The following is a 26,031-nucleotide window of genomic DNA, read 5'->3' as shown; positions in this document are numbered from 1 at the left end:
ATAGATCTTATATCATATGTGAGATCTTTTGGATGATGTAAAGCATCCACTACAGTTCAAAAGGAACAATGATGTACATAATTACAGTACCAGAAGGAAAATGATATTCATTACTCCATATTAAGGTTGTCTTTAGCACACAAAGTTGGCACAATGCTGAAACACAAATTTTTGATCACTTACCTGTTGATATAAAATGTCTGACAGACAGCAAAGTAAAATTTGAAAACAAACTCAGAAAGTCTCTCCTTAACAACTCCTCCTAATCTGTAGAAGAATCTCTATTATTGTAATGTGTACAACTAGGTGGGCAGGAATTATTAAATTACATCTGTATATCATTTTTCTATTTGCAGAGAAAAGGAAAAGAAAGAACATAAAGATATTCAGAATACAGCCATACATACAAATTAATTCACAGTGTGAATGTAAAATGACTCAGTCTGCATCATTACTATTTATCATGCAAAATGATCCATGGAACATGTAACTAACTAAATCTTTTTTGAAGGAAGCATCTTGGTATTTGCCTGAAGTGATTTAAGGAAACAACAAGAGACGTATATCAGGGTGCTGGGGTGTGGATTTGCACCACCATCCTCCCAAATATCAACAAAGTGTCTTATCACAGTGACATCACACTTGTCCTCTAAACGGAAACCAGAATGAACAGATCTGTTACTACAACAGGTTATGAATTTTAAAAATTATAAGGTGGTGTTCTATAGTCATTTACTTATATAACTCTACCTGAGTCTCTCCAGGAACTGCCCTACAGCAATCTTATGATGGTACTAAAACCATGTAAATATTTCATTTCAAGTATTGCATGTTTCTATTAGATGAGTACAATTTTCAACTATTTGTGTCAAGTTGCTACATGTTTCATCTATGCACATTACTGTAATCCGTATACATTTTTTACTTAAAGCTGTGTTGCAATAAAATCTGAGGATAATCATGGACTTCTAAATGGAAGTCAAGCAAACAGTATCAGATGCACGCAATAACTTGAACTGTGCTGGGCACGTATGTAATAACCAGAAGAGCTATGAAGCAGTAGAGGGTCTGTTGGTTTCTGAAGTGACTACTTAGTGACAAAATAGTTTGCTAATTTAAGTACCACACATTTAACCACCAAAAAGGAGAAGGAACAGTCTTAAGTATTCAGCAATTCACATGCATCATTATAAAACAAAAATTTTATTATAACTCTTTAGTGTGAAAATTGATTGCTACAACATTTGACTGTCTGAGAAATGACAGTTCTAGTGAATATCCTAAAAAAGTCTTCACAAGTCACAACACTTATATTGCTCTCTTTTTATCTGTAATGCAGTACATCACTAATATATATCAGGAAAACATGAGTCACATTGACCAAGTTATGTTCACATTTTTGACATGTCTGTGTACAGAGTAACAATTCCCACTTCATTTTACCAGCTATTACAATTTAAGCTTGGTATGTACTTGTTTACTGCAATAGTTTTTCTTCCCCACTGATTTTTTACATATATAAAATAATAATATTTTATTACAACCTCATTTTTTCCTACTATTCTATGTGGTGACTGTAATTTAAGATGTTTCCACAAAGCATCTGATGGATCCGGATAGACATCAATTATTACAAACCTTCAAATTCTTGCACAAATTCAAACGTCAAATTATGACGACAAGAATTTCAGTATGGAGACACCAAACAAAAATAAAGCAAGGCAGCTATCCATTTGTATCTGATTAATGCATGGAATATAGACATTTAACAGCACAGATTTCGTTTCCTCCAGCTTTTGACTACTGCTCTTCTCTGGTTCACACTTTCAACACCCAAGACTTTCACCTGCAGTTGCAGCAACACGCAACTATTTCATCATAGCTGTAGGTGGACGTGTTTGGGTGTGTCTGTAAAAGTGTTATTTAAACTAAAAAGAGTGGTAGCTCAATAGCTAGTAAACACTCTCCATGCCACACATCCATGTACTAGTCATAGGTTCCCTTTTTCATTTTTATATAACTGTATCTTATTAGAGCTTTTTGAGTGAAATGCCAGTCTCTGTACACTATTATTTTCTAGTGAAAAGCATCAGCATTCCTGTGAGATAATAAGTACTGGCCAACCACCATTTCCCAATATTATTGCTATTTCCCCTAACCTAATCTTACTTTTTACAAACTTTTTATTTTGTATTCCAACCTGGCAGTTTTTAACAACATACTCCAGAAAATTAATGTTTTATCTCTTAATGTTTTGTTTCATTTGTGTATATCCTCTCTCTTCTTTCTTCCCATCACTGCAATTTCTCTGTTTCATCAGGTGAGGAGGCCCAGGACATTTTATATGGCTATTGACTGTTATATGCTATGTCTGTGTTAAAAGTAACACACTCCTTTTCCATTATTCCCCCTCCCCAACACCTACCTTCTGTGTGCTATTACATCCTACCAAACAGTTCCTAAAAAGGGCCACCATTCATAACATATATTTAATTTTACTACTATATAAGAGAGAGATATTCTCTCTATGAATCTTGTCAGATTTCACCACTTGAATTTTATAGTTTGTAAGAAACGGTCTTTGTGGCCTAATTTGGAAAATTCCTCATACAAAACATTAATAATGTATGTGATTGTGAAGATAACTGGTATTTTGTTCCTATCAACTCCGCATCAAAATTGCATATTTTTTTGTGACAGAAAACTTCAATGATAATAACAATATAGCATTATTCCAAAACAACAAAATTTTTCACACAAATAGTTCATAAGAATTTCACCTAGCTCGTTGAAATAGTTCTTACTTCTCTAAATCATTATTACAAGTTTCCCTCTCAAATTATTATGTATTTCAATATAAATGCCTATAGGAAGCTCAATACACTTGAGACTTACTACCTCTCCCACCAACACCTACCACATCTGCAGCAGCCACATAAAACTAGATACAGAAAATGTAATACATCAGTCAGTAGAAGGATAGTCATGACTGCTTACAGTTTGTAAAGTCAAATGATATGTTACACTGTATAAAAACATATGCTCTTTGACATTTATAACACAAAACCTACCTCAAGTTAAATACCATAGCATATTATTGCATCTATTTTTAACAGTCTTCTTTTCACTTCTCAAATGGAATTAATCAAGGATTCATTTTTATACTTTTTACATTGTGCACAAAGTTCAACTCTTGAGTAACAAATCATTCAGAACACATTACAAACAGATACACAAAGGCACAGGTACTTACAAATAATAAAACCTGAAAACAATGCTCATTATGCTCTGGAGACAAATAAAACCTTCGTTACTGAGTTTTATTTTTCAGAGTTTCACTAAGCTATTTATGATGTCGCTGACAGCAAATGATTACTGACAGATACTTTCTAACTGTGATGCTGGAATATATCAGTTCTGCACAAATTACTGTGTGTTTGATACACTGTTTTGCATGTGTGGCACTCAGCTGTCCACTGAACATTCACTGACATGTGCGCAGTCACTTTGAATGTCCTGGGTTGTCTCTGTAACTGGCAACAAACCTTGCCATAAAGAATCAGTGTGGACTGAGTGGTTCATAACATGCCTTGCCATATTAGACTTATGCTTGAAACCCTTGCCACATACTTCACATTTAAATGGCCTATCTCTGGAATGAGAAGGAAGATGACGTGCCAGGTGAGACTGTGATGTGAATTTCATTTGGCAGACAGGGCAATACAAAAGCCTTTCCCCTGAATGCACTCTAATGTGAGATGTTAGATGTGATGAATGGGCAAATAGTTTCCCACAAATGCTGCAGCTGAAAGGTTTCTCACCTGAATGTTTTCTATAATGAGATTTTAGTTGAGATGACTGAGAGAATGCCTTTCCACACTGTTCGCACGAGAATGGTCTCTCTCCAGTGTGGACTCTCCTGTGGACTGTGAGATGAGATGATGTAACAAATGTTTTCCCACATTCATGACAAGAAAAAGGTTTTTCGCCCGTGTGCTTTCGTAAATGTACTACCAAGCTTGTGGAACGTGCAAACTTCTGGCCACAGTGTGCACAAGAAAATGGTTCTTCACCGGTATGGATCCGCATATGGACAGTCAAGTGGGATGATGAAACAAATGCTTTACCACACAACTTACAAGGAAATGGTTTCTCACCAGTATGTGAACGTATGTGAACTGTTAACTGGGATGATGAAATAAAACGCTTGCCACACTCTATGCATTTATATGGTTTCTCACCAGTGTGAGTTTTGAAGTGAACGCTCAGCTGCGAGGAAGACACAAATGTTTTACCACATTCTATGCATGCATATGGCTTTTCACCAGTATGTATTCTCCTATGTATGGTTAATTTTGATGAAGACACAAATGCCTTTCCACAATCAGGACACCCATATGGTCTTGTTTTGTCAGTTACATCTTCTGCAGGAAATTTCTGGGCACTTCGTTGTGGTGCTTGTCGGCGAATATTACTCACAGCTGCATCATCTTTCTTGAGTGTTAGTAATTGCTGACGAGCTGCTGCATGACTTCTACTCCTGTAAAATAAAAAAATAAAAATATGTTGAAATTTCCACATTGTAAATTGGGAAGCTGCAATCAATAGAGTGTAAACAATAAAGAACAATCAATAGAGTGTAAACAATAAAGAATATCGATGTGGTTCTTGAAAATGCTCATCAAGAAGAGCAACATCAGGCAAAAGGATTAAGCATTTTCACTGCTAATGCAGAGTGTGTCATAATCGAATATACAACTTTGGAATGATATAGAGATTTATTGAGATAACTTACAGAATCGGTAGATGAGTCATTTTGTAGCAAACTACCTCAAGTTTCACAAAAAGTGTCAAGTGTCATGTTGGTTCAATGTGACTACCACTTATGATGCTCCAAACATACCACCAGTAATCAATTTCTTCCCACATTTTTTGCAGCAAACTGGGCACAATTTGTGCAACAGCAGCTTAGATTTGATTTCTCAGGTCGGTTAAACTGTTTGGTAGGGAAGAAACATACACATGGTCTTTAATTTAACCACAGAGAAAGAAATCCAGTGCTGTCAAAACACAGTGAGCATGCTCTGCACAAGTAAAAGTAGCCATTTTAACTGTGCCGTATCCTGGTGCTTCTGGTGGCAGAATGCAGTGCTGGTGCACTACATGAATTACACTTGATGTTGCTTGCTACAAAATGACACATCTACCAATTCTGCAAATTATCTCAAAAAAATTCTATACCATTCCAAAGTTGTAAAGTCCTTTTTGACTCACCCTGTATAATGCTCTAGATCAAAAAGAACTGTTAGCACAGTATTTTTCTTTGATAACAGAAATATCTGGAAAAAAAATACAATTACTTTCTGTCAACATTAATATCCACAGAGCACTATAGACCTAAATGAAGGAAGGAAGCAACTGTGAAAGAGCATTGCTTGCATTTGACTTTTTGATTTCATTAAATCATAGAAAACCTAAATAGGTATGGCAGTCAAATAGGGAATTGAACTCAGAACCACCTGGAAATGAGTCTAACATCCTGACCAGCCAACACCAACCAACCCGACCACAGCAGTATTCAGCTAAGTATCAAAATCCGACTGACATAACTGTTCAATTACACAGAAACAAATACTGGCCAGCTCTTAGCTTTTGGAGGTGTAATTTCAAGTACTGTTGATAGAAACACCTAAAATTAGAAAAAACTTTCAGATTTTCAGACCTTTTATATTTGTTCAAAAGTGACAGATTAGTTGGGGAATTTGAAAGAAAGGAGGGGCAAGATTGATAGTGACCCCCCTGTTGTGCAAGCAAAATTACCAAATTTCTTGCAGAGAACTCTTAAAGAGTCTTGTAATTTTTCCACTCACTTCCCAGTACATTTACTCTTTAATTGTACATGCTTCTGATGATAAAACCATAAAACACTGTGTCAGCTGAACTGCGATTTTTTCAATCACAATACAAGACACAAAAAAAGCACTCACCAACAAGTTTCCATCTTGTCAATGGTTCAGGGTGGAGTTATGTACTCTGTTCCAAAGGTATTCACAAAGCTTACATGTTAGATTAAACAAAAAACTGGGAAAATGTCATTAATTGTACTAATTTTACTCATCTAGTTTGAAGATTCCTTTTACTTGCCTATGAAGTAACAATGTTAACTGTAAACACACTTCTATTATTACATTTCTCTCCAAAACTTTTGGACAAACTAGGTAAAGTAACAATATGTTTTATAATACGTTAACTATTCAGGACAATGAAGAAGTGTGGCAACATGTGAGAAGTCTCCCAGTTGTGCACAGAAAGTTGGACATCACATGGCATGAGGTCAGTGTGACTGTAGCACCAAATGGGGCTGACCCCGTAACAAAAGACAGTTGAAACAACAAGAAAAGACAGTGTGTTCAATCAGTGAGCAGTTACACTGCATTGTGGTGGTTTTCTTCATTACAACATGGCCTGGAGATAACATTTGAATAACTTCACTTGGGAAAGAATCATACAGAAACTGGAAGAAGGATGAAGTGTGATGAGGTATTGCTCACAGCAATTGTTTCACGTGCATGGAAAGTGTTCTGGACCACAGGCACTGCTGCCTGAGGGAGAGGAGGTGCCGACCACAGTAAGCTATCAGCAGCAAATGATTGCTACATTGTGCACCACGCAAGATAGGCCTCACATCAAACAGCAGGTGCAGTTGCAATCACATTTAACAGGACTACAAGGCACACAATCTCTCAGCCCGCCAAGGCACAGCTACTGCATGGGGGGTGATTTCTTCAGCCAATGGACAGCATGTTGTGTTCTACAGGCAACCGCACATCAGCAGCACTATTTGTGATCATACCAAGAGCATCAGGACAATGCACCCAGGAACATTGTTGAACATCATCATTTTGGTGGTCCAGGCTTTATGGTGTGGGGAGGCATAATGTTGCATGGGCATACTGACCTCCAAATCTTTGAACACGGGACACTTACCAGTCAACATTATTGTGACACCGTATTCCTTCCTGCAGTGACTGCCACTTCACGTTGTAGCCAGATATGAGAATCAAGACAGTCCGAGCAGCTGCAGCACCATCTTCCTACCTCTACCTCAGCCAATCCACCAAAGAGATTAACAACAACAACATCACCAGCCACAGCATGCCAGGAAGGCTCGCCAGACAGTCTGACTCCGATATGTCTGACAGAGGGTGAGCCATTGCTATCTAGAAGCGAGTCCCGCCTTCGGCCACCACTACATTCGTGCAGGTGCAAACACTACTTGTAGTCTGATTTAAATGAGCACACAGACCACTACAGCCAGTTTATTTCAGTGTGCTGTAGGACAAGGACTCTGAGATCAAAAAGCCATTCCAGCATATCTGAATATGGCTTTACTAAGAATACAAAGAAAAGTAGGAATATCTTTCCCCCAAGCAAGAGCGAAAAGAAACATTTAAGATTAACTGAGTGGTACAAACATTTCATCTGAAGCAATAAATGTTGGGTTTTTAATGAAAAAAGTTCAGTACACCTTAAACAGGTAAGTGTCCAGACCTTAAACAGGTAAGTGTCCAGCAAAGTTGTGAGGGATGGATGAGACCCACCGTGGTTCAACAGCCATGTTAAAAAGTTACTACAAAAGCAAAGAGAGCTTCACTGCAAATGCAAATGTATCTAAAGCCCCACAGACAAACAAAAACTAAACGAAACCAAAATTAGTGTAAGAGGAGCCACGCGTAAAGTGTTCAACCAATTCAAAAGTAAAATTCTACCTAAGAATCTATGTGATGATAATGACATTGAAATGGAGGATGACATAGAAAAGGCCCAAATACTAAACATATTTTACAAGGCTGCTTCCCAGAGAAAGATCATACTGTTGTACCTGCTTCAAATCTCTGCACAAATGACAAAATGAAAGACACCAAAATAAGAGTCCACGGGATAGAAAAGTAACTGAACTTGCTCAACAGAGGAAAGGTCATTGGACATGACTAGATATTGGTACAGTTCTAGACAAACTATGTGAAAGAACTTTCCCCTCTTCTAGCAGCAGTGTACCACAGGTCTAACAGGTCTCCGGAGGAGCGAAGAGTTTGTAATGATTAGAAAAAAACACAGGTCATACTTGTTTTCAAGAAGGGTCCACCAGACACACAAAACTACAAGCCTCTATACGTGATGATGTTCTGCTGTAAAATTTTGGAACGTGTTTTATACTTATGAATTATGGTATTTCTGGAGACCAAAAATCTCCACTGTAGGAGTCCATGTGGGTTCAAAAAACAATGATTTTGTGAAATCCAACTCTGTCTGTTCATACACGACAGTCAGACAGCAGTAGATACAGGGCATTCGATACAGTTCTGCACCGCTGCCTAGTGATCAAAATATGAGCATACAGAAAATCATGGGCTCAAAAGTCTTTTTTTACATGTCAAGTTCCTAGGACCAAATTGAGGAGCAAATCTCCAAGGTCATGGTACATGTCAGTACATAAAATTACAACATAAAAGTAATAACCGATAGGTTAGGTTAGTGTTTTTTAACGTCCCGTCGACAACTAGGTCATTAGAGACGGAGTGCAAGCTCGGGTTAGGGAAGGATGGAGAAGGAAATCGGCCGTGCCCTTTCAAAGGAACCATCCCGGCATTTGCCTGAAACGATTTAGGGAAATCACGGAAAACCTAAATCAGGATGGCTGGAGACAGGATTGAACCGTCGTCCTCCCGAATGCGAGTCCAGTGTGAATAATAACAGATAAAAATAAAATGTTTATGAAACCGAAAAAAGTCAACCCATAAGTTTAAGTAAACGCAATCAACAATACAACAAGATTCAGCTCAATTTTTCAAGGAACTCCTCGACAGAATAGAAGAAGTGACCCATGAGGAAACTCTTCAGTTTCGATTTGACAGTGCATGGATTACTGCTAATATTTTTGAATCTGAGTGGTACCTTATTGAAAATGGATGTAGCACTATATTGCACACCTTTCTGCAAAAGAGTTAAGGAAGACCGATCCAAATGCAGGTTAGATTCCTGCCGAGTATTAACTGAGTGAAAGCTGCTTGTTCATGGGAATAACATAATATTGTTAACAAGAAACGACAGTACATCTACATTTATACTCCACAAGCCACCCAACGGTGTGTGGCGGAGGGCACTTTACGTGCCACTGTCATTACCTCCCTTTCCTGTTCCAGTCGCGTATGGTTCGCGGAAAGAACGACTGCCAGAAAGCCTCCATGCGCGCTCGAATCTCTCTAATTTTACATTCGTGATCTCCTCAGGAGGTATAAGTAGGGGGAAGCAATATATTCGATACCTCATCCAGAAACTCACCCTCTCGAAGCCTGGACAGTAAGCTACACCGCGATCCAGAGTGCCTCTCTTGCAGAGTCTGCCACTTGAGTTTGCTAAACATCTCTGTAATGCTATCATGCTTACCAAATAACCCTGTGACGAAACGCACCGCTCTTCTTTGGATCTTCTCTATCTCCTCCGTCAAACCGATCTGGTACGGATCCCACACCGATGAGCAATACTCAAGTATAGGTGAAACGAGTGTTTTGTAAGCCACCTCCTTTGTTGACGGACTACATTTTTTAAGGACTGGTACCTGCCTTACCTAGAATTAATTTTATATGATCATTCCACTTCAAATCGTTCCGCACGCATACTCCCAGATATTTTACAGAAGTAACTGCTACCAGTGTTTGTTCTGCTATCATATAGTAATACAATAAAGGATCCTTCTTTCTATGTATTCGCAATACATTACATTTGTCTATGTTAAGGGTAAGTTTCCACTCCCTGCACCAAGTGCCTATCCACTGCATCTCTTCCTGCATTTCGCTAAAATTTTCTAATGCTGCAACTTCTCTCTATACTACAGCATCATCCGCGAAAAGCCGTATGGAACTTCCGACACTATCTACTAGGTCATTTATATATATTGTGAAAAGCAATGGTCCCATAACACTCCCCTGTGGCACGCCAGAGGTTACTTTAATGCCTGTAGACGTCTCTTCATTGAGAACAACATGCTGTGTTCTGTTTGCTAAAGACTCTTCAATCCAGCCACACAGCTGGTCTGATATTCCATAGGCTCTTACTTTTTTTATCAGGTGACAGTGCGGAACTGCATCAAACACCTTCCGGAAGTCAAGGAAAATAGCATCTACCTGGGAGCCTGCATCTAATATTTTCTGGGTCTCATGAACAAATAAAGCGAGTTGGGTCTCACACAATCGCTGTTTCCAGAATCCATGTTGATTCCTACAGAGTAGATTCTGGGTTTCCAGAAATGACACGATACACGAGCAAAAAACATGTTCTAAAATTCTACAACAGATCGATGTCAGAGATATAGGTCTATAGTTTTGCGCATCTGCTCGACGACCCTTCTTGAAGACTGGGACTACCTGTGCTGTTTTCCAATCATTTGGAACCTTCCGTTCCTCTAGAGACTTGCGGTACATGGCTGTTAGAAGGGGGGCAAGTTCTTTCACATACTCTGTGTAGAATCGAATTGGTATCCCATCAGGTCCAGTGGACTTTCCTCTGTTGAGTGATTCCAGTTGCTTTTCTATTCCTTGGATACTTATTTCGATGTCAGTCATTTTTTCATTTGTGCAAGGATTTAGAGAAGGAACTGCAGTGCGGTCTTCCTCTGTGAAACAGCTTTGGAAAAAGATGTTTATTATTTCAGTTTAACGCGTGTCATCTTCTGTTTCAGTGCCATCATCATCCCAGAGTGTCTGGATATGCTGTTTCGAGCCACTTACTGATTTAACATAAGACCCAGAACTTCCTAGGATTTTCTGTCAAGTCAGTACATAGAATTTTACTTTCGAATTCACTGAACGCTTCAGGCATAGCCCTCCTTACGCTAACTTTGACATGTTCACTGATTCCCTGTTCTGCACTTACAGAGTTGAAAAGTTCGGGTCTGTTTGTTATCAGTAGGTCCAAGATGTTATCTCCACGAGTCGGTTCTCTGTTTAATTGCTCGAGATAATTTTCAGATAGTGCACTCAGTATAATATCACTCGATGCTCTGTCCCTTCCACCCATCCTAAACATCTAAGTGTCCCAGTCTATATCTGGTAAATGGAAATCTCCACCTAAGGCTATAACATGCTGAGAAAATTTATGTGAAATGTATTCCAGATTTTCTCTCAACTGTTCTGCCACTAATGCTGCTGAGTTGGGAGGTCGGTAAAAGGGGCCAATTATTAACCTAGCTCGGATGTTGAGTGTAACATCCACCCATAATAATTCACAGGAACTATCCACTTCTACTTCACTACAGGATAAACTACTACTAACAGCGACAAACACACCACCACCAGTTGCATGCAATCCATCCTTTCTAAACACCGTCTGTGTCTCTGTAAAAATTTCGGCAGAATTTATCTCTGGCTTCAGCCATCTTTCCTTACCTACAACGATTTCAGCTTCTGTGCTTTCTATCACCGCTTGAAGTTCAGGTACGTTACCAATGCAGCTTTGACAGTTTACAATTACGATACTGATTGCTGCTTGGTCCCCGCATGTCCTGACTTTGCCCCGCACCCTTTGAGGCTGTTGCCCTTTCTGTACTTGCCCGAGGCCATCTAACCTAAAAAAAAAAAAACACCTAGTCCACGCCACACAACCCCTTCTACCCGTGTAGCTGCCTGCTGCGTGTAGTGGACTCCTGACCTATCCAGCGGAACCCGAAACCCCACCACACTATGGCGCAAGTCGAGGAATCTGCAGCCCACACGGTCGCAGAACCGTCTCAGCCTCTGATTCAGACCCTCCACTCAGCTCTGTACCAAAGGTCCGCAGTCAGTCCTGTCGACGATGATGCAGATGGTGAGCTCTGCTTTCATCCTGCTAGCGAGATTGGCAGTCTTCACCAATTCAGATAGCCGCCGGAAGCCAGAGAGTATTTCCTCCGATCCATAGCGACACACATCATTGGTGCCGACATGAGCGACCACCTGCAGATGGGTGCACCCTGTACCCTTCATGGCATCCGGAAGGACCCTTTCCACATCTGGAATGACTCCCCCCCAGTATGCACACGGAGTGCACATTGGTTTTCTTTCCCTCTCTTGCTGCCATATCCCTAAGGCACCCCATTACGCGCCTGATGTTGGAGGTCCCAACTGCCAGTAAGCCCATCCTCTGCGACCGCCCGGATCTTGCAGACTGAGGGGCAACCTTTGGAACAGGACAAGCATCCATGTCCGGCCGAAGATCAGTATCAGCCGGAGACATCGCCTGAAACCGGTTCGTCAGACAAACTGGAGAGGACTTCCGTTCAGCCCTCCAGAATGTCTTTCGCCCCCTGCCACACCTCGAGATGACCTCCCACTCTACCACAGGTGAGGGGTCAGCCTCAATGTGGGCAGTATCCCGGGCAGGACTTATTGGCCGAGCCAACCGTTTCTGAGCCAAAAATATCCTTTTAGTTAGGGAAGAGTTACCTCAAAATATAATACCATACAACATAAGCAAATGAAAATAAGCAAAGGAGACTAATTTTTGTGTTGAACGATCACTCACTTCAGATATCATTCGAATAGTAAAAATGGCAGCATTAAGTGTTTGAACAATATCCTGAACGTGGGCTTTCCACGGCAGTTTATTATCTATCTGAACACCTCCAAATTAATGATATGAATTAATAGAGGGAAACATTCCACATGGGAAAAATATATCTAAAAACCAAGATGATGTGACTTACGAAACGAAAGCGCTGGCACGTCGTTAGACACACAAACAAACACAAACATACACACAAAATTCAAGCTTTCGCAACAAACTGTTGCCCCATCAGGAAAGAGGGAAGGAGAGGGAAAGACGAAAGGATGTGGGTTTTAAGGGAGAGGGTAAGGAGTCATTCCAATCCCGGGAGCGGAAAGACTTACCTTAGGGGGAAAAAAGGACGGGTATACACTCGCACACACACACATATCCATCCACACATATACAGACACAAGCAGACATATACAGAGGCAAAGAGTTTGGGCAGTTCCTGATGAGGCAACAGTTTGTTGCGAAAGCTTGAATTTTGTGTGTATGTTTGTGTTTGTTTGTGTGTCTATCGACGTGCCAGCACTTTCGTTTGGTAAGTCACATCATCTTGGTTTTTAGATATATGAACACCTACAAATTTGAACTGTTCAGTTTCCCTAGTCATATGCCCATTCTGTGAAATTAAAATGTGGGGCTTTGTTCAATTGTGTGTTAGAAACTGTAAAAATTGAGTCTTACTGTGATTTAGCATTTATTTTCTACAAGCCATGAACTTATGTCACGAGCTACACTATTTGAAACTGGCCAATGTTGCACACAACATCGTTTACTACCAAGCTAGTGTCATCAGCAAACAGAAATATTAAATATTTTAGAGCTACCCATAATACTAGAGAGCACATCATTTATATGGAACAGGAGTGGCCCCACACTGATCCCTGGGGCACCCCCCCCCCCCCCCCCACTTGACTGTACCCCACTCAGACCCCACATCACAGCCATTCTCAACACTGTGAATGATGACCTTTCTGGCAAACAGAACACAGTATGTCATTCTCAACAGACTGAAGTCTTCAGAAGTAAAAGTGATTGGACAAAACTCAAGGAAGTGTTATAACACCATTACTTTTCATAATATATTTAAATGACCTAGTAGACAAAGTCAGAAGTTCAATATGGCTTTGCGTGGATGATGATGTTGTGTACAGGGAAGTTGCAATGATATAAAATTGTAGTGAAATGCTGGGGAGGGGATTGACGCCTTATGCAGGGACTGGTAATTCACCCTTAACACAAGCAAATGTAACGTATTGCACATAAATAGTCAAGAAACTCTTTATTTTGTGAGTACACAATTGCAAAATAACCACTGGAGAAGTTACTGTTCAACAGTCTTTCTCGAACTATTTAGGGACACAACTTGGTTGGAGGGAAAAAAAAAAAAAAAAAAAAATCTCATTGCCTCATTCATCAGTTTTATGATGAACTGCCTACCAATTTGTTTACAGTAGCTACTGCATGAAATTTGAAAACTTTGCAATGAAAATAGGGTTCCTTTTGAGTATGCATTACGTGTAAGTTAGGTCATACAATGCTATACACTGGCAGTAGCTAACATACTTAAATGCAATAATGGAAATTCCAGGATGGAACAGCATGTAAAACCACGTACCTATAGCGGCCTGATGTATGGAGTAAAGAAACACGTAGTGGTTGTGTGAGTGAATGTTTGTACATTTGCTAGAAAAAGAGCAAGAGCTCAAAAGATAGCATGAAAAGTGTTATGTGTTTCTATGCTCCACACACCAGTCTAACATATTAAATTGAGATGAGATCCATATCTGCCTCCAATCTCGAGAAAATGGATTGTATATAGTGCATTCACTTCCAATAGTGCATGCAGACACTACAGTGAGAATGAAATATTCATAACACCCCTCATATCTCGTAAACGGTTCAAGATATCAAAACAAGTTTTGGGCGCATGACACCATGCAAAGCAGAGAGTATTTTGTCACATAGTTGACATGAGACACTTTCTTATCTGCCATGATATGTGAAAAACTACAGGTTTTTTATTTAAAAAATTTAATTATTTTAAGGGCCAATGATAGCTGGTGAAATGAGAATTAGTAAGGGTTTGCAACAACCTAATTTTTGATAAGCTATTAACTTGACTTGTCCTCAGTTTTTTCTTGTATGTGATGCATTCAAAAAGAAACGAACTAGAGGCTATAACATGAAAACTGCTGAAAGGATCATAATGACGTTGCCTGCAGAAGGAGAGGACCCTACAAGAGCACTTACATCCAAAACTTGTCACTAGAGGAACACAGATGCACACCCACATGATGACAGAGCAAGCGCACACACACTTTGACCACCTACTGCACTCAGTCTGCTGCAAACAGCGAAATGGAGGCTTCAAAAGAAGAGCAAAGGAGTGTAGTGCATTTCCTGGCAGCAGAAGGAATGTGGGGAATGGAAATTCATTGAAGAATGGCACAAGTGTACGGAGAGCACTGCACACCTGTTGCATTTCAATGCCCCATCCTATCCCTGCAGCGATGGCTGCTACCCTAACTTCTGGTCTTGATTAATGAGGGCATCCACCTGCCAGACAATGGTGTTGGTAATGTGATGTGTCATTCCAGACCATGCATCAATGGCCAAAAACATCCATCCTTCCCAGAATTGCTTGTGCAATATTTTAATTTTGCAACAGATGTGCAGCACTCTCCATTCATTCTTGAATGAATTTCCATTCCCCACATTCCTTCCACTGTCAGAAAATGTACTACACATCTTTTCTTTTCTTTTCTTTTCTTTTCTTTTGAAACCTCCATTTCACTGTTTCCAGCATGACTGAGTGCAGCAGACAGTCGACATGTGTGTGTGCTTGCTCTGTTGTCGTGTGGGTGTACACAAATGTCCCTCCAGCAGCAAGTGTGGGACCACAGCACTTTATAGGAAGCAACCATTCTTCCGAAAGCAATGACATTATGATGCTTTTGACAGTTTTCATTTTACAGGCTTTGGCTTGTTTCTTTTTTAAGGCATCTTACATAACAACAGACTTTCAGGATTCTGTCACCATTGCAACTGCATTACTTGAAACTGCGTAAATCCTGCTGTGTTTTGATGAAAGAAGCTAATTTTAGCATAACGACAAGAGAAACGAAAAAAGAGCAGTGGTTTTAATAATGAATGGTTGACATGTTGGACTATTGGTCGTACTGACAATATGATCATTTGGAGACTCACTAGTTCAGCTTACAAGTTTTGCTTGTGATCAAGCTTCAGCTTGCACCTCAGCTGCACCTTCCCTACTGCACTGTCTACTGGCAACTAGTAATGCAACCCGAACCATTACCTCACCCCCTCCCTACTATGCTGTTTGCACAAGTAGGTGCCAAGTTGTTTTTTTGAACACTCTGCATCATGGAATGGCCTCTATAAAACACCAAACACACTGAGAAGCCATCCTGATTCATAACCACTCAACCATGAATCACATGTGCAAATTATTCAGAGCTGTACCCTAGTCACACACAAATCATTCAATTACGTCCCAAATGTACTCATTAGGACTGATAACAGGTAACTCGAGTGAGGCGGGGCACATAAGCTGGATGCTACAGGCAAACAAATAGATGCAAATGATGAAACAGTAAGTTTCTTTATTTTTCACTGGTGAAAGATGATGGCAGACATATCTGGGAATTTGTTTCATCCTGTGTAAGCAATTCCTACACAAGAACACCTCCACCATCTGCTGGAAGAGTACCCTTTTACAAAGTGGTTTGAACTGCATCATGTTATTTTAAATATGTTCATACTCTGTGATCCGCAAATACCAAAATGTACCATACTCATCAGTACAGATAACCTTTCTCCTTACTCTAAGTGTTCCATGAAAGTGCTCTCAAGTCCATTTAACATGGAAAGTAAGCGTTTCCAGACAAATGTCCACATAACATATTTTCTTTCTTTGTGTGTGAGGATTGTTTGGCCGTATCTTTTTGTAACATTCCTGTAAAGGTATATTGAATTAAATAATTATATATTATATCCTATTATAATAATACAAAATATTTAGTTATATATAATTATATATTTTATTATATAATAACCTGTTCTAAACCAAAAACATAAATAATCTGCAGTATTCAGTGTTGGACGATGTCATCAAAAAACTGCTGTTCACAGCAGTTACTAGTGAGGGTGGAGTTTCCAAAATATTCAAGTACTAAAACTACGTCCTTCACATTGCAGTACAATGAAAGCTGGTGCTTTGATGACCTTGGAGGTGAAGTGCTCCTTATTTGATAAAGCTGAGATTAAATGTTTCAATATGGTAGGTGTTGCACAACCTGTGCTCTGCTGTCGTAAGAACGGACAGTACAAACTCTGACATCTCAAGTCACAGGATACACTGAAGTATTCCTTCTGCCAATGTAACAAGAGCATTCTGTGTTCTATACAACTATTGCTAATTAAACTGCTTGTTTCAGCTCTATTCTTCAACTTTTCAATAAAATGATAATAATAATAATAATAATAATAATAATATCAGACTGTGGGATATAAGAAAACTAATACAGACAAAAAACTGACAGCTGGGAAACACAATCTGAGAATGACACTGCAAAAGTGGAACAAAACAGCCTGAAGAGAGAAAGAGAATTCATGCAGAAAAAATGAGAGCTGCCTAAAAACATAAAAATTAATCCCAAGACTTTGTCTGATACAAACATATAAATATGATCCAAATGCACATAATATATAAATTATTATTATTTCTTTCTTGTCTCAGACGTTATGTCTGGTTAAAAATGGAAGGTGACGCGGACCTTGATCAAGCGTGACTTCCTTTTAACTGTACGGTATATGTTACATTGCATTTAGGAACTTTCGGGTAATTGAACAAGTGTCAATAATTACAGATTTCTGTAGTTGTATATATAAGTTTGGATGTAATATATCAAAAAACAAAGATGATGTGACTTACCAAACGAAAGCGCTGGCAGGTCGAAAGACACACAAACAAACACAAACATACACACAAAATTCAAGCTTTCGCAACAAACTGTTGCCTCATCAGGAAAGAGGGAAGGAGAGGGAAAGACGAAAGGATGTGGGTTTTAAGGGAGAGAGTAAGGAGTCATTCCAATCCCGGGAGCGGAAAGACTTACCTTAGGGGGAAAAAGGACGGGTATACATTCGCGCACACACACACACATATCCATCCACACATATACAGACACAAGCAGATATCATTAAGTTTGGATGTGGCTGTATTGCATTGATGTACTGGTGGATATTGTGTGGTATGACTCCTGTAGTTGATATTATAATTGGTATAATGTCAACTTTATCCTGATGCCACATGTCCTTGACTTCCTCAGCCAGTTGGATGTATTTTTCAATTTTTTCTCCTGTTTTCTTCTGTATATTTGTTGTATTGGGTATGGATATTTCGATTAGTTGTGTTAATTTCTTCTTTTTATTGGTGAGTATGATGTTAGGTTTGTTATGTGGTGTTGTTTTATCTGTTATAATGGTTCTGTTCCAGTATAATTTGTATTCATCATTCTCCAGTACATTTTGTGATGCATACTTGTATGTGGGAACATGTTGTTTTATAAGTTTATGTTGTAAGGCAAGCTGCTGATGTATTATTTTTGCTACATTGTCATGTCTTCTGGGGTATTCTGTATTTGCTAGTATTGTACATCCACTTGTGATGTGATCTACTGTTTCTATTAGTTGTTTGCAAAGTCTGCATTTATCTTTTGTGGTATTGGGATCTTTAATAATATGCTTGCTGTAATATCTGGTGTTTATTGTTTGATCCTGTACTGCAATCATGAATCCTTCCGTCTCACTGTATATATTGCCTTTTCTTAGCCATGTGTTGGATGCGTCTTGATCGATGTGTGGCTGTGTTAGATGATACGGGTGCTTGCCATGTAGTGTTTCCTTTTTCCAATTTACTTTCTTCGTATCTGTTGATGTTATGTGATCTAAAGAGTTGTAGAAGTGGTTATGAAATTGCAGTGGTGTAGCCGATGTATTTATATGAGTGATTGCTTTGTGTCTTTTGTTAGTTTCTGCTCGTTCTATAAAGAATTTTCTTAAATTGTCCACCTGTCCATAATGTAGGTTTTTTATGTCGATAAATCCCCTTCCTCCTTCCTTTCTGCTTAATGTGAATCTTTCAGTTGCTGAATATATGTGATGTATTCTATATTTGTGCCATTGTGATCGTGTAAGTGTATTGAGTGCTTCTAGGTCTGTGTTACTCCATTTCACTACTCCAAATGAGTAGGTCAATATTGGTATAGGTATTTTTGTTAGTCTTTGTCTATATTTTTCTTTTAGTTCTTCTTTAATATTTGTATTATCTATTCCTATTTTTTGTCTGTATCCTAGATGTTTGTAGGCATCTGTTTTTTCCATCGCTTCTATGCAGTCGCTGTGGTTATCCAATATGTAATCTTCTTGTTTAGTGTGTTTTCCCTTGACTATGCTATTTTTCTTACATTTGTCTGTTCCAAAAGCCATATTTATATCATTGCTGAATACTTCTGTTATCTTTAGTAATTGGTTGAGTTGTTGATTTGTTGCTGCCAGTAGTTTTAGATCATCCATGCATAGCAGATGTGTGATTTTGTGTGGGTATGTTCCAGTAATATTGTATCCATAATTTGTATTATTTAGCATGTTGGATAGTAGGTTCAGAGCAAGGCAGAACCAGAAAGGACTTAATGAGTCTCCTTGGTATATTCCACGCTTAATCTGAATTGGCTGTAATGTGATATTGTTTGAATTTGTTTGGATATTAAGTGTGGTTCTCCAATTTTTCATTACTATGTTTAGGAATTGTATCAATTTAGGATCTACTTTGTATATTTCCAATATTTGTAGTAACCGTGAGTGGGATACACTATCAAAAGCTTTTTGGTAATCAATGTATGCATAGTGTAGTGACCTTTGTTTAGTTTTAGCTTGATATGTCACCTCTGCATCTATTATCAGTTGCTCTTTACATCCTCGTGCTCCTTTGCAACAGCCTTTTTGTTCTTCATTTATAATTTTGTTCTGTGTTGTATGTGTCATTAATTTCTGTGTAATGACTGAAGTTAATATTTTGTATATTGTTGGTAGGCATGTTATGGGGCGATATTTAGCTGGGTTTGCTGTGTCTGCTTGATCTTTAGGTTTCAGATAAGTTATTCCATGTGTGAGTGTATCAGGGAATGTGTATGGGTCTGCAATGTAACCGTTAAATAATTTAGTTAGATGTGAATGTGTTGAGGTGAATTTCTTTAGCCAGAAATTTCCTATTTTATCTTTTCCAGGGGCTTTCCAATTGTGAGTAGAATTAATTGCTTGGGTGACTTCATGTTGCAAAATTATCACTTCAGGCATTTGTGGTATCATCTTGTACGTATCTGTTTCTGCTTGTATCCACCGTGCATGCCTGTTATGTTGTACCGGGTTTGACCATATGTTGCTCCAGAAGTGTTCCATGTCTGTTATGTTTGGTGGATTGTCTATTTTAATGTGTGTGTTATCTATTGTCTGGTAAAATTTCTTTTGGTTTGTGTTGAATGTTTGGTTTTGTTTCCTTCTATTTTCACTTTTTTGTATCGTCTAAGTCGTTTGGCCAATGCTTGTAATTTCTGCTTCTTTTCATCTAATTGCTCTATCACTTCTTGTTGTGGTATTTTACCTAACCTTTTTCGTTTTTTTTCTGACACTTCATTTCTTACAAATTGTGTTAGCTGTCCGATGTCTTTTCTCAGTTTTTCTATTCTGATCTGTAGCCTGTGTTGCCATGCTGGTTTTGTGGGTTTCTTCTGTGTGTTGGTTGGTTCTGATCTCTGCCTAGTGTGTATATTTAGTGTAGTGAGTGCTCCTATATAAACCAGTAGTTGTAACTCTTCCATAGTTGTGTTTTCATTTATTTTGTTGTTTATGATTGTGTTGATAGTTTTTATTGTTGTTTCGACTTGTGGGTTATTTGGCGGTCTATGCAAGAATGGTCTAATGTCTGTATTTGTGTCTTTGTTTTCTATATATGTCAGCTGAAATTTTTCTTCTATATCTAACATGTGTGTCACTTCGTGTTCTATTTGTGCTTGTTCTGGTGGCTGTCTTAAGATTTCGTTTTCCTCTGACTGTTTAATTGGTGCGTGTTGTTCTTTGTTTGTTTGCTCTGGGATGTTTGAGTCCATTACTGTATTTTCTTCTTCTTCTGATTGCACATTATTTTGTTCCAGTATTTGTTGTACTTGTTGTTTGATGTTTTCTAATTCTGACTGGGGTATCCTGTTATTTTTGATTATTACACGGATCTGATCAGCTAGTCGTTGTTCTGTTAAAAATTTTAATTCTGGGTATCTGGTAATAAATGTTATGTATACTTGTGATCTGTATCCAGTTGTGTTGGTTCCTAGGTTTGTTGCTTGGTAATAACAGAACATGAGGTGTCGATTAACTTCATCTGACCATCTCATCCTCTGTCTTTGTTTTCCTTCTAGGGTGGTTGCAGGAAGCATATCCTGCAAAACACCTCCATTTGGAATTGAATCATTTTCCAGTTGGCTAGCAGTGTCGTTACCATTGTGGGCGGGTATAGGGTTCAAGCGTCATCCCCGACCATGACGGCGCTTGTCCGAGGCTTCTTTAGTTCTGTCCTGAACCAACTAATCACACTAAAAGGGGGGTTAGCCCTATTAGTGGTTTGTTCTTTTCGTCGCCTTTTACGACTGGCAGAACATACCGGAGGCCTATTCTTTTCCCGGGCCTTATTATTATTATTATTATTATAACGATTGTTCCCCTTTAGGAGAGCGATTGAACTTGAATTCATAATTTCATCTTCGGATGTTTTTCTTCTTTGCTTCCCAAAACCTCCTCATCCTCTCAGAATGGTCCTTCTTCCGTTCCTCTGTCCATTTTTTACCAGGCTGACGCGATGTTCTTTCCCCAAACATCGCACTTGTGATTTTATGCCGGCACTCGGTGCGATCTTCGAGATTTTTTATGTTGATCTGCTGTAGATCCCTCTGGACTTCTTTCAGCCATTCCGTGCCACATTTACTCCTTGTTATAATATTGAATAATTTCTTTGCTGTTCTGGAGTCTTCCATCCTGTAGATGTGTGTATAAAATTTGGCTCGGCACTTTCTGATTTCATCTGTTACTATGCTGATCTTTCTATAGAGCTCGTTTTGTGGTCTCTTCATCCAAATGCCATTTTTGTTGATTGGACCGTAAATCTTCCTGAGAATTTTTCTTTCCTGCTTTTCTATTTCCTTAATTTTAGAATGACCATCAATCACCATTGTTTCAGCTGCATAGATTGCTTCTGGAAGAATCACTGTTGTATAGTGCCTTAATTTTGCGTCTGTCGAAATGCACTTCTTGTTGTAATGCGTCCATGTTAGCTTGTAGGCTTTCTGGAGCTTGGTGATTCTTTGTTCATTGGCAATTCGGTTTAATCCTGAGGACTGTATAGTTTCACCGAGGTATTTAAAATGGCAGACTTGTGCAATTTTACCATATTTTGTTATTAAAGGGGATTTATTTTCTGGCTGCCTTTCCATATATTGGGTTTTTTCATAAGATATCTGTAGTCCGGTTTTTTGTGAAATTTCATGTAGTTTTTCCACTGCGTCAATCGCTTCTGTTCTGTTATTGGTGATAATTGCAATATCGTCAGCGAAAGCAAGGCACTTGACTTTAATTTGGTTCTCTTTCTTGATACCAATTTGGATACCCTTTATGTGAGGTTCCCATTCCCTGATTATCTTTTCTGTCGGACTCCAGATTTGATTTCGAAGGGTTCTGATACTTCGCCCATGAATTTCACTTTGGCCGTTGTTCCTGTAAGTGTCTGTTCTGTGATTTTTCGTGTCTTTCGGTCGATCCCAAATTCTTCCATGATTTTAAACAGGGTTCCACGGTCCACTGAATCACATGCTTTCCTGAAGTCGATGAATGTAACTACTGTGTTTCTGCATTTCCTCATTTGTAATATTGTCTTTAAGCACCAGATCTGTTCCGCACATGACCGTCCTTTTCTGAATCCGGCCTGGCATTCACCAATTAGTGTATCTGCTTGGGATTCTATCCTGTTTAAAAGCGCTTTGGAAAGGATTTTGTAAGCGACTGGGAGCAGGGAAATTCCTCTGTAATTGTTCATGTCTGTCTTGTCGCCCTTTTTGTGTAGTGGGTGAATTAGAGCGCATTTCCAGTCCTCTGGTATCTGCTCCGTTATCCATATGTCTGATATTATACGGTGTAATTTCTGCATAAGTATAGGATCGTTTAGTTTCCAGAACTCAACAATGTACCCATCTTCTCCTGGTGCTTCATTATTTTTCAATCAAGATCCGGGGCATGTGAGTCTGGGTGTGTGAATACTGGAGAAGAGAAGACAAGTTTTTCTTGGGGTGGTTCGCAGCTGAGGAGGGAACTGAAATATTGGGCTAAGATTTTGCAGTTATTTTTCGTGTTGGTTTCCAAAGAGCCATCAGGTCTTATTATTATTATTATTATTATTATTAGACTGTGTAAATGTAACACATTCATGGACGTCCATCAGTAAAGTAATTAATGAGTCTTAAATATAGTACAGATGCAAGTAGTGTCTCCAAAAGTGGGTACTACTCTGTTGTCTGTACCACACTACAATTAACAGTCACTTGACACCTAAGCACAATGGATTTAGAAACGTAACAAAGACTATGTTTTATTTACAGCCTTTCTTTTTCACTGATGTGACTAATGAGTATTCCTAATTCAACAGTTCAAGGCACTCTGAATACTTTCTCTAAGAAATATGCCTCTACACCCCGCCTCCCCCAACATGACATTTTCCGTACTATACTATGATGCATTCAAAATAAATTATGGATACTGCGGTGACTGCCACTTCACATTGTAGCTGGATGTTGTTGTTGTTGTGGTCTTCAGTCCTGAGACTGGTTTGATGCAGCTCTCCATGCTACTCTATCCTGTGCAAGCTTTTTCATCTCCCAGTACCTACTGCAACCTACATCCTTCTGAATCTGCTGGATATGAGAAGTAAGACAGTCCGAGCAGCAACAGCACCGTGACCAACACTGCAACACTGGCACCTCAGCCAATCTGCCAAGGGATTAACATTAACAACAACAACAGCCACAGCATGACAGCAAAATTCACCACCTGGACAGACAGTTTTTTTTTTTTTTTTGTGTGTGTGGTTTTAGGGCGCACAACTACAATGGTCATTAGCGCCCAGACTATGTTAGGAACGCACCGCGAGGCACAAGTTTAAAACAGCAACTAAAAGGGAAAACACGATAAAAGACAGATTGACAGGCATAGGATTAAAAAAAAATAATAATCAAATGTCATTAGACAGGTTCGTAAAGCTGATAAAACGAAGAACGCGAGCAGCTGCTCCTGGGTCATCCGCTAAAATGGCATCCAGAGTACATGGCAGGCCAAGATCAAGACGCAGTGTATTAAAATCCGGGCAGGACATTAAAATGTGGCGGACCGTCAGCAATTGCCCACATAGGCAGAACGGTGCCGGCGCAGCGGTCAGCAGATGGCGATGGCTGAACCGGCAGTGTCCAATTCGTAACCAGGCCAAAACGACCTCCTCCCGCCGAGAAGGGCGTGAGGAGGACATCCAAGCCGCAGGAAGAGGTTTCAAGGCCCGAAGCTTGTTGTGCTTAAGTGCAGCCCAATCGCCATGCCACAGCGATAAAATGCGCCGACAAATGACCCTGCTACAATCTGATGAAGGGACACAACAAGAAGCTGTCCGAGGCTGGAGGACCGCAGCCTTGGCCGCGGCATCTGCAGCTTCGTTCCCAGGGATACTGACATGGCCAGGAACCCACATAAAGCTAACCGGAGAACTGTCGTCCACCAGCTGCTGAAGAGAGCGTTGGATCCAGTGCACGAAAGAGTGAACCGAATACGGATCACTGAGGCTCTGGATGGTGCTCAGGGAATCAGAGCAGATGACATAAGCAGAATGTCGGTGGCGGCAGATGTAAAGAACAGCCTGGTAGAGGGCAAAGAGCTCAGCTGTGAAGACCGAACAATGGCCATGGAGCCGGTATTTGAAACTTTGTGCCCCGACAATAAAAGAACACCCGACACCGTCATTGGTCTTAGAGCCATCTGTATAAATGAAGGTCATACTAATGAACTTCGAACGAAGTTCGACAAAACGGGAGTGGTATACCGAACCGGGGGTAACCACCTTTGGGAGCGAGCTGAGGTCAAGGTGAACGCGAACCTGAGCCTGGAGCCAAGGTGGCGTGTGGCTCTCGCCCACTCTAAAGGTTGCAGGGAGTGAGAAATCAAGGTGTTGAAGGATGCAACGAAAGCGAACTCCAGGGGGTAGCAGGGCAGAGACATACAACCCGTATAGACGGTCGAGAGAGTCGTCAAAAAAGGAACGATAAGACGGGTGGTCAGGCAGTGACAGTAGCCGACAGGCATACCAACAAAGCAGTATATCGCACCGGTAGGTGAGTGGCAATTCACCGGCTTCAGCATGAAGACTCTCGATGGGACTAGTATAAAACGCTCCGATCGCAAGCCGTAAACCCCGATGTTGTATGGAGTTGAGGCGGCGTAAGATGGACGGCCGTGCAGAGGAGTATATGAAGCTCCCATAATCCAGCTTGGAGCGGACGATCGACCGATATAGGCGAAGTAGGACGGTTCGATCCGCTCCCCACGACATACCACTGGGAACACGGAGGACATTTAGAGAACGGGTACAACGGGCAGCCAAATATGACACATGTGGAGACCAGCTAAGTTTCCTGTCAAATGTAAGACCTAAAAATTTTGTTGTCTCCACGAATGGGAGAGCAACGGGACCGAGTCGTAAGGACGGTGGGAGAAACTCTTTGTAGCGCCAGAAGTTAATACAGACCATCTTCTCGGCAGAAAAACGGAAGCCAATGGCGACACAGGAGTAAAGATGGTCAAGAGAACGCTGAAGACAGCGCTCCAGGAAACATGTACACTGCGCGCTGCAATAGATGGTAAAATCGTCCACGAAAAGGGAGCCTGATACATTAGCTGGGAGTCAATCCATTATTGGATTGATCGCTATGCCAAAGAGAGCGGCGCTCAAAACTGAGCCCTGTGGCACCCCATTCTCCTGGCGAAAGGTGTCTGACAGGATAGAACCCACACGTACCCTGAACTGTCGATCCATTAAAAAGGAATGAATAAAAAGAGGGAGGCGACCGCGAAGGCCCCATGTATGCATGGTGCGGAGACTGCCCGCCCTTCAACAGGTGTCGTAAGCCTACTCCAAATCAAGGAACAGAGCCGCGGTCGGGCGCTTCCGCAAGAAGTTATTCATAATGAAGGTTGACAAGGTAACCAGATGGTCAACAGCAGAGTGGTGCCTACGAAATCCACATTGTAAATTGGTAAGTAGGTGTCGAGATTCGAGCAGCCAAA

At 40.1% G+C, this 26,031-nt stretch overlaps 1 protein-coding gene across 6 annotated transcripts in view; it reads right to left on the bottom strand.

The window, feature by feature from the left end:
- Positions 1-1,184: 1,184 nt before the first annotated feature.
- LOC124623164 (gastrula zinc finger protein XlCGF17.1-like) overlaps positions 1,185-26,031 on the bottom strand; it is an 84,635-nt gene continuing 59,788 nt past the window's right edge. For all 6 annotated transcript variants that reach the window (XM_047148965.1, XM_047148964.1, XM_047148966.1 and 3 more), the window contains one exon: positions 1,185-4,540. In XM_047148965.1, the coding sequence (XP_047004921.1) occupies positions 3,466-4,540 (1,075 nt within the window). In that variant the 3' untranslated portion in view covers positions 1,185-3,465. The remainder of the gene's footprint in view (positions 4,541-26,031) is intronic.

The sequence above is a fragment of the Schistocerca americana genome, chromosome 7, assembly GCF_021461395.2.
Source record: "Schistocerca americana isolate TAMUIC-IGC-003095 chromosome 7, iqSchAmer2.1, whole genome shotgun sequence".
NCBI lineage: Eukaryota > Metazoa > Arthropoda > Insecta > Orthoptera > Acrididae > Schistocerca > Schistocerca americana.
Note: the sequence above shows the minus strand (reverse complement) of the source record. Positions and strands in the feature narration are given on the sequence as shown.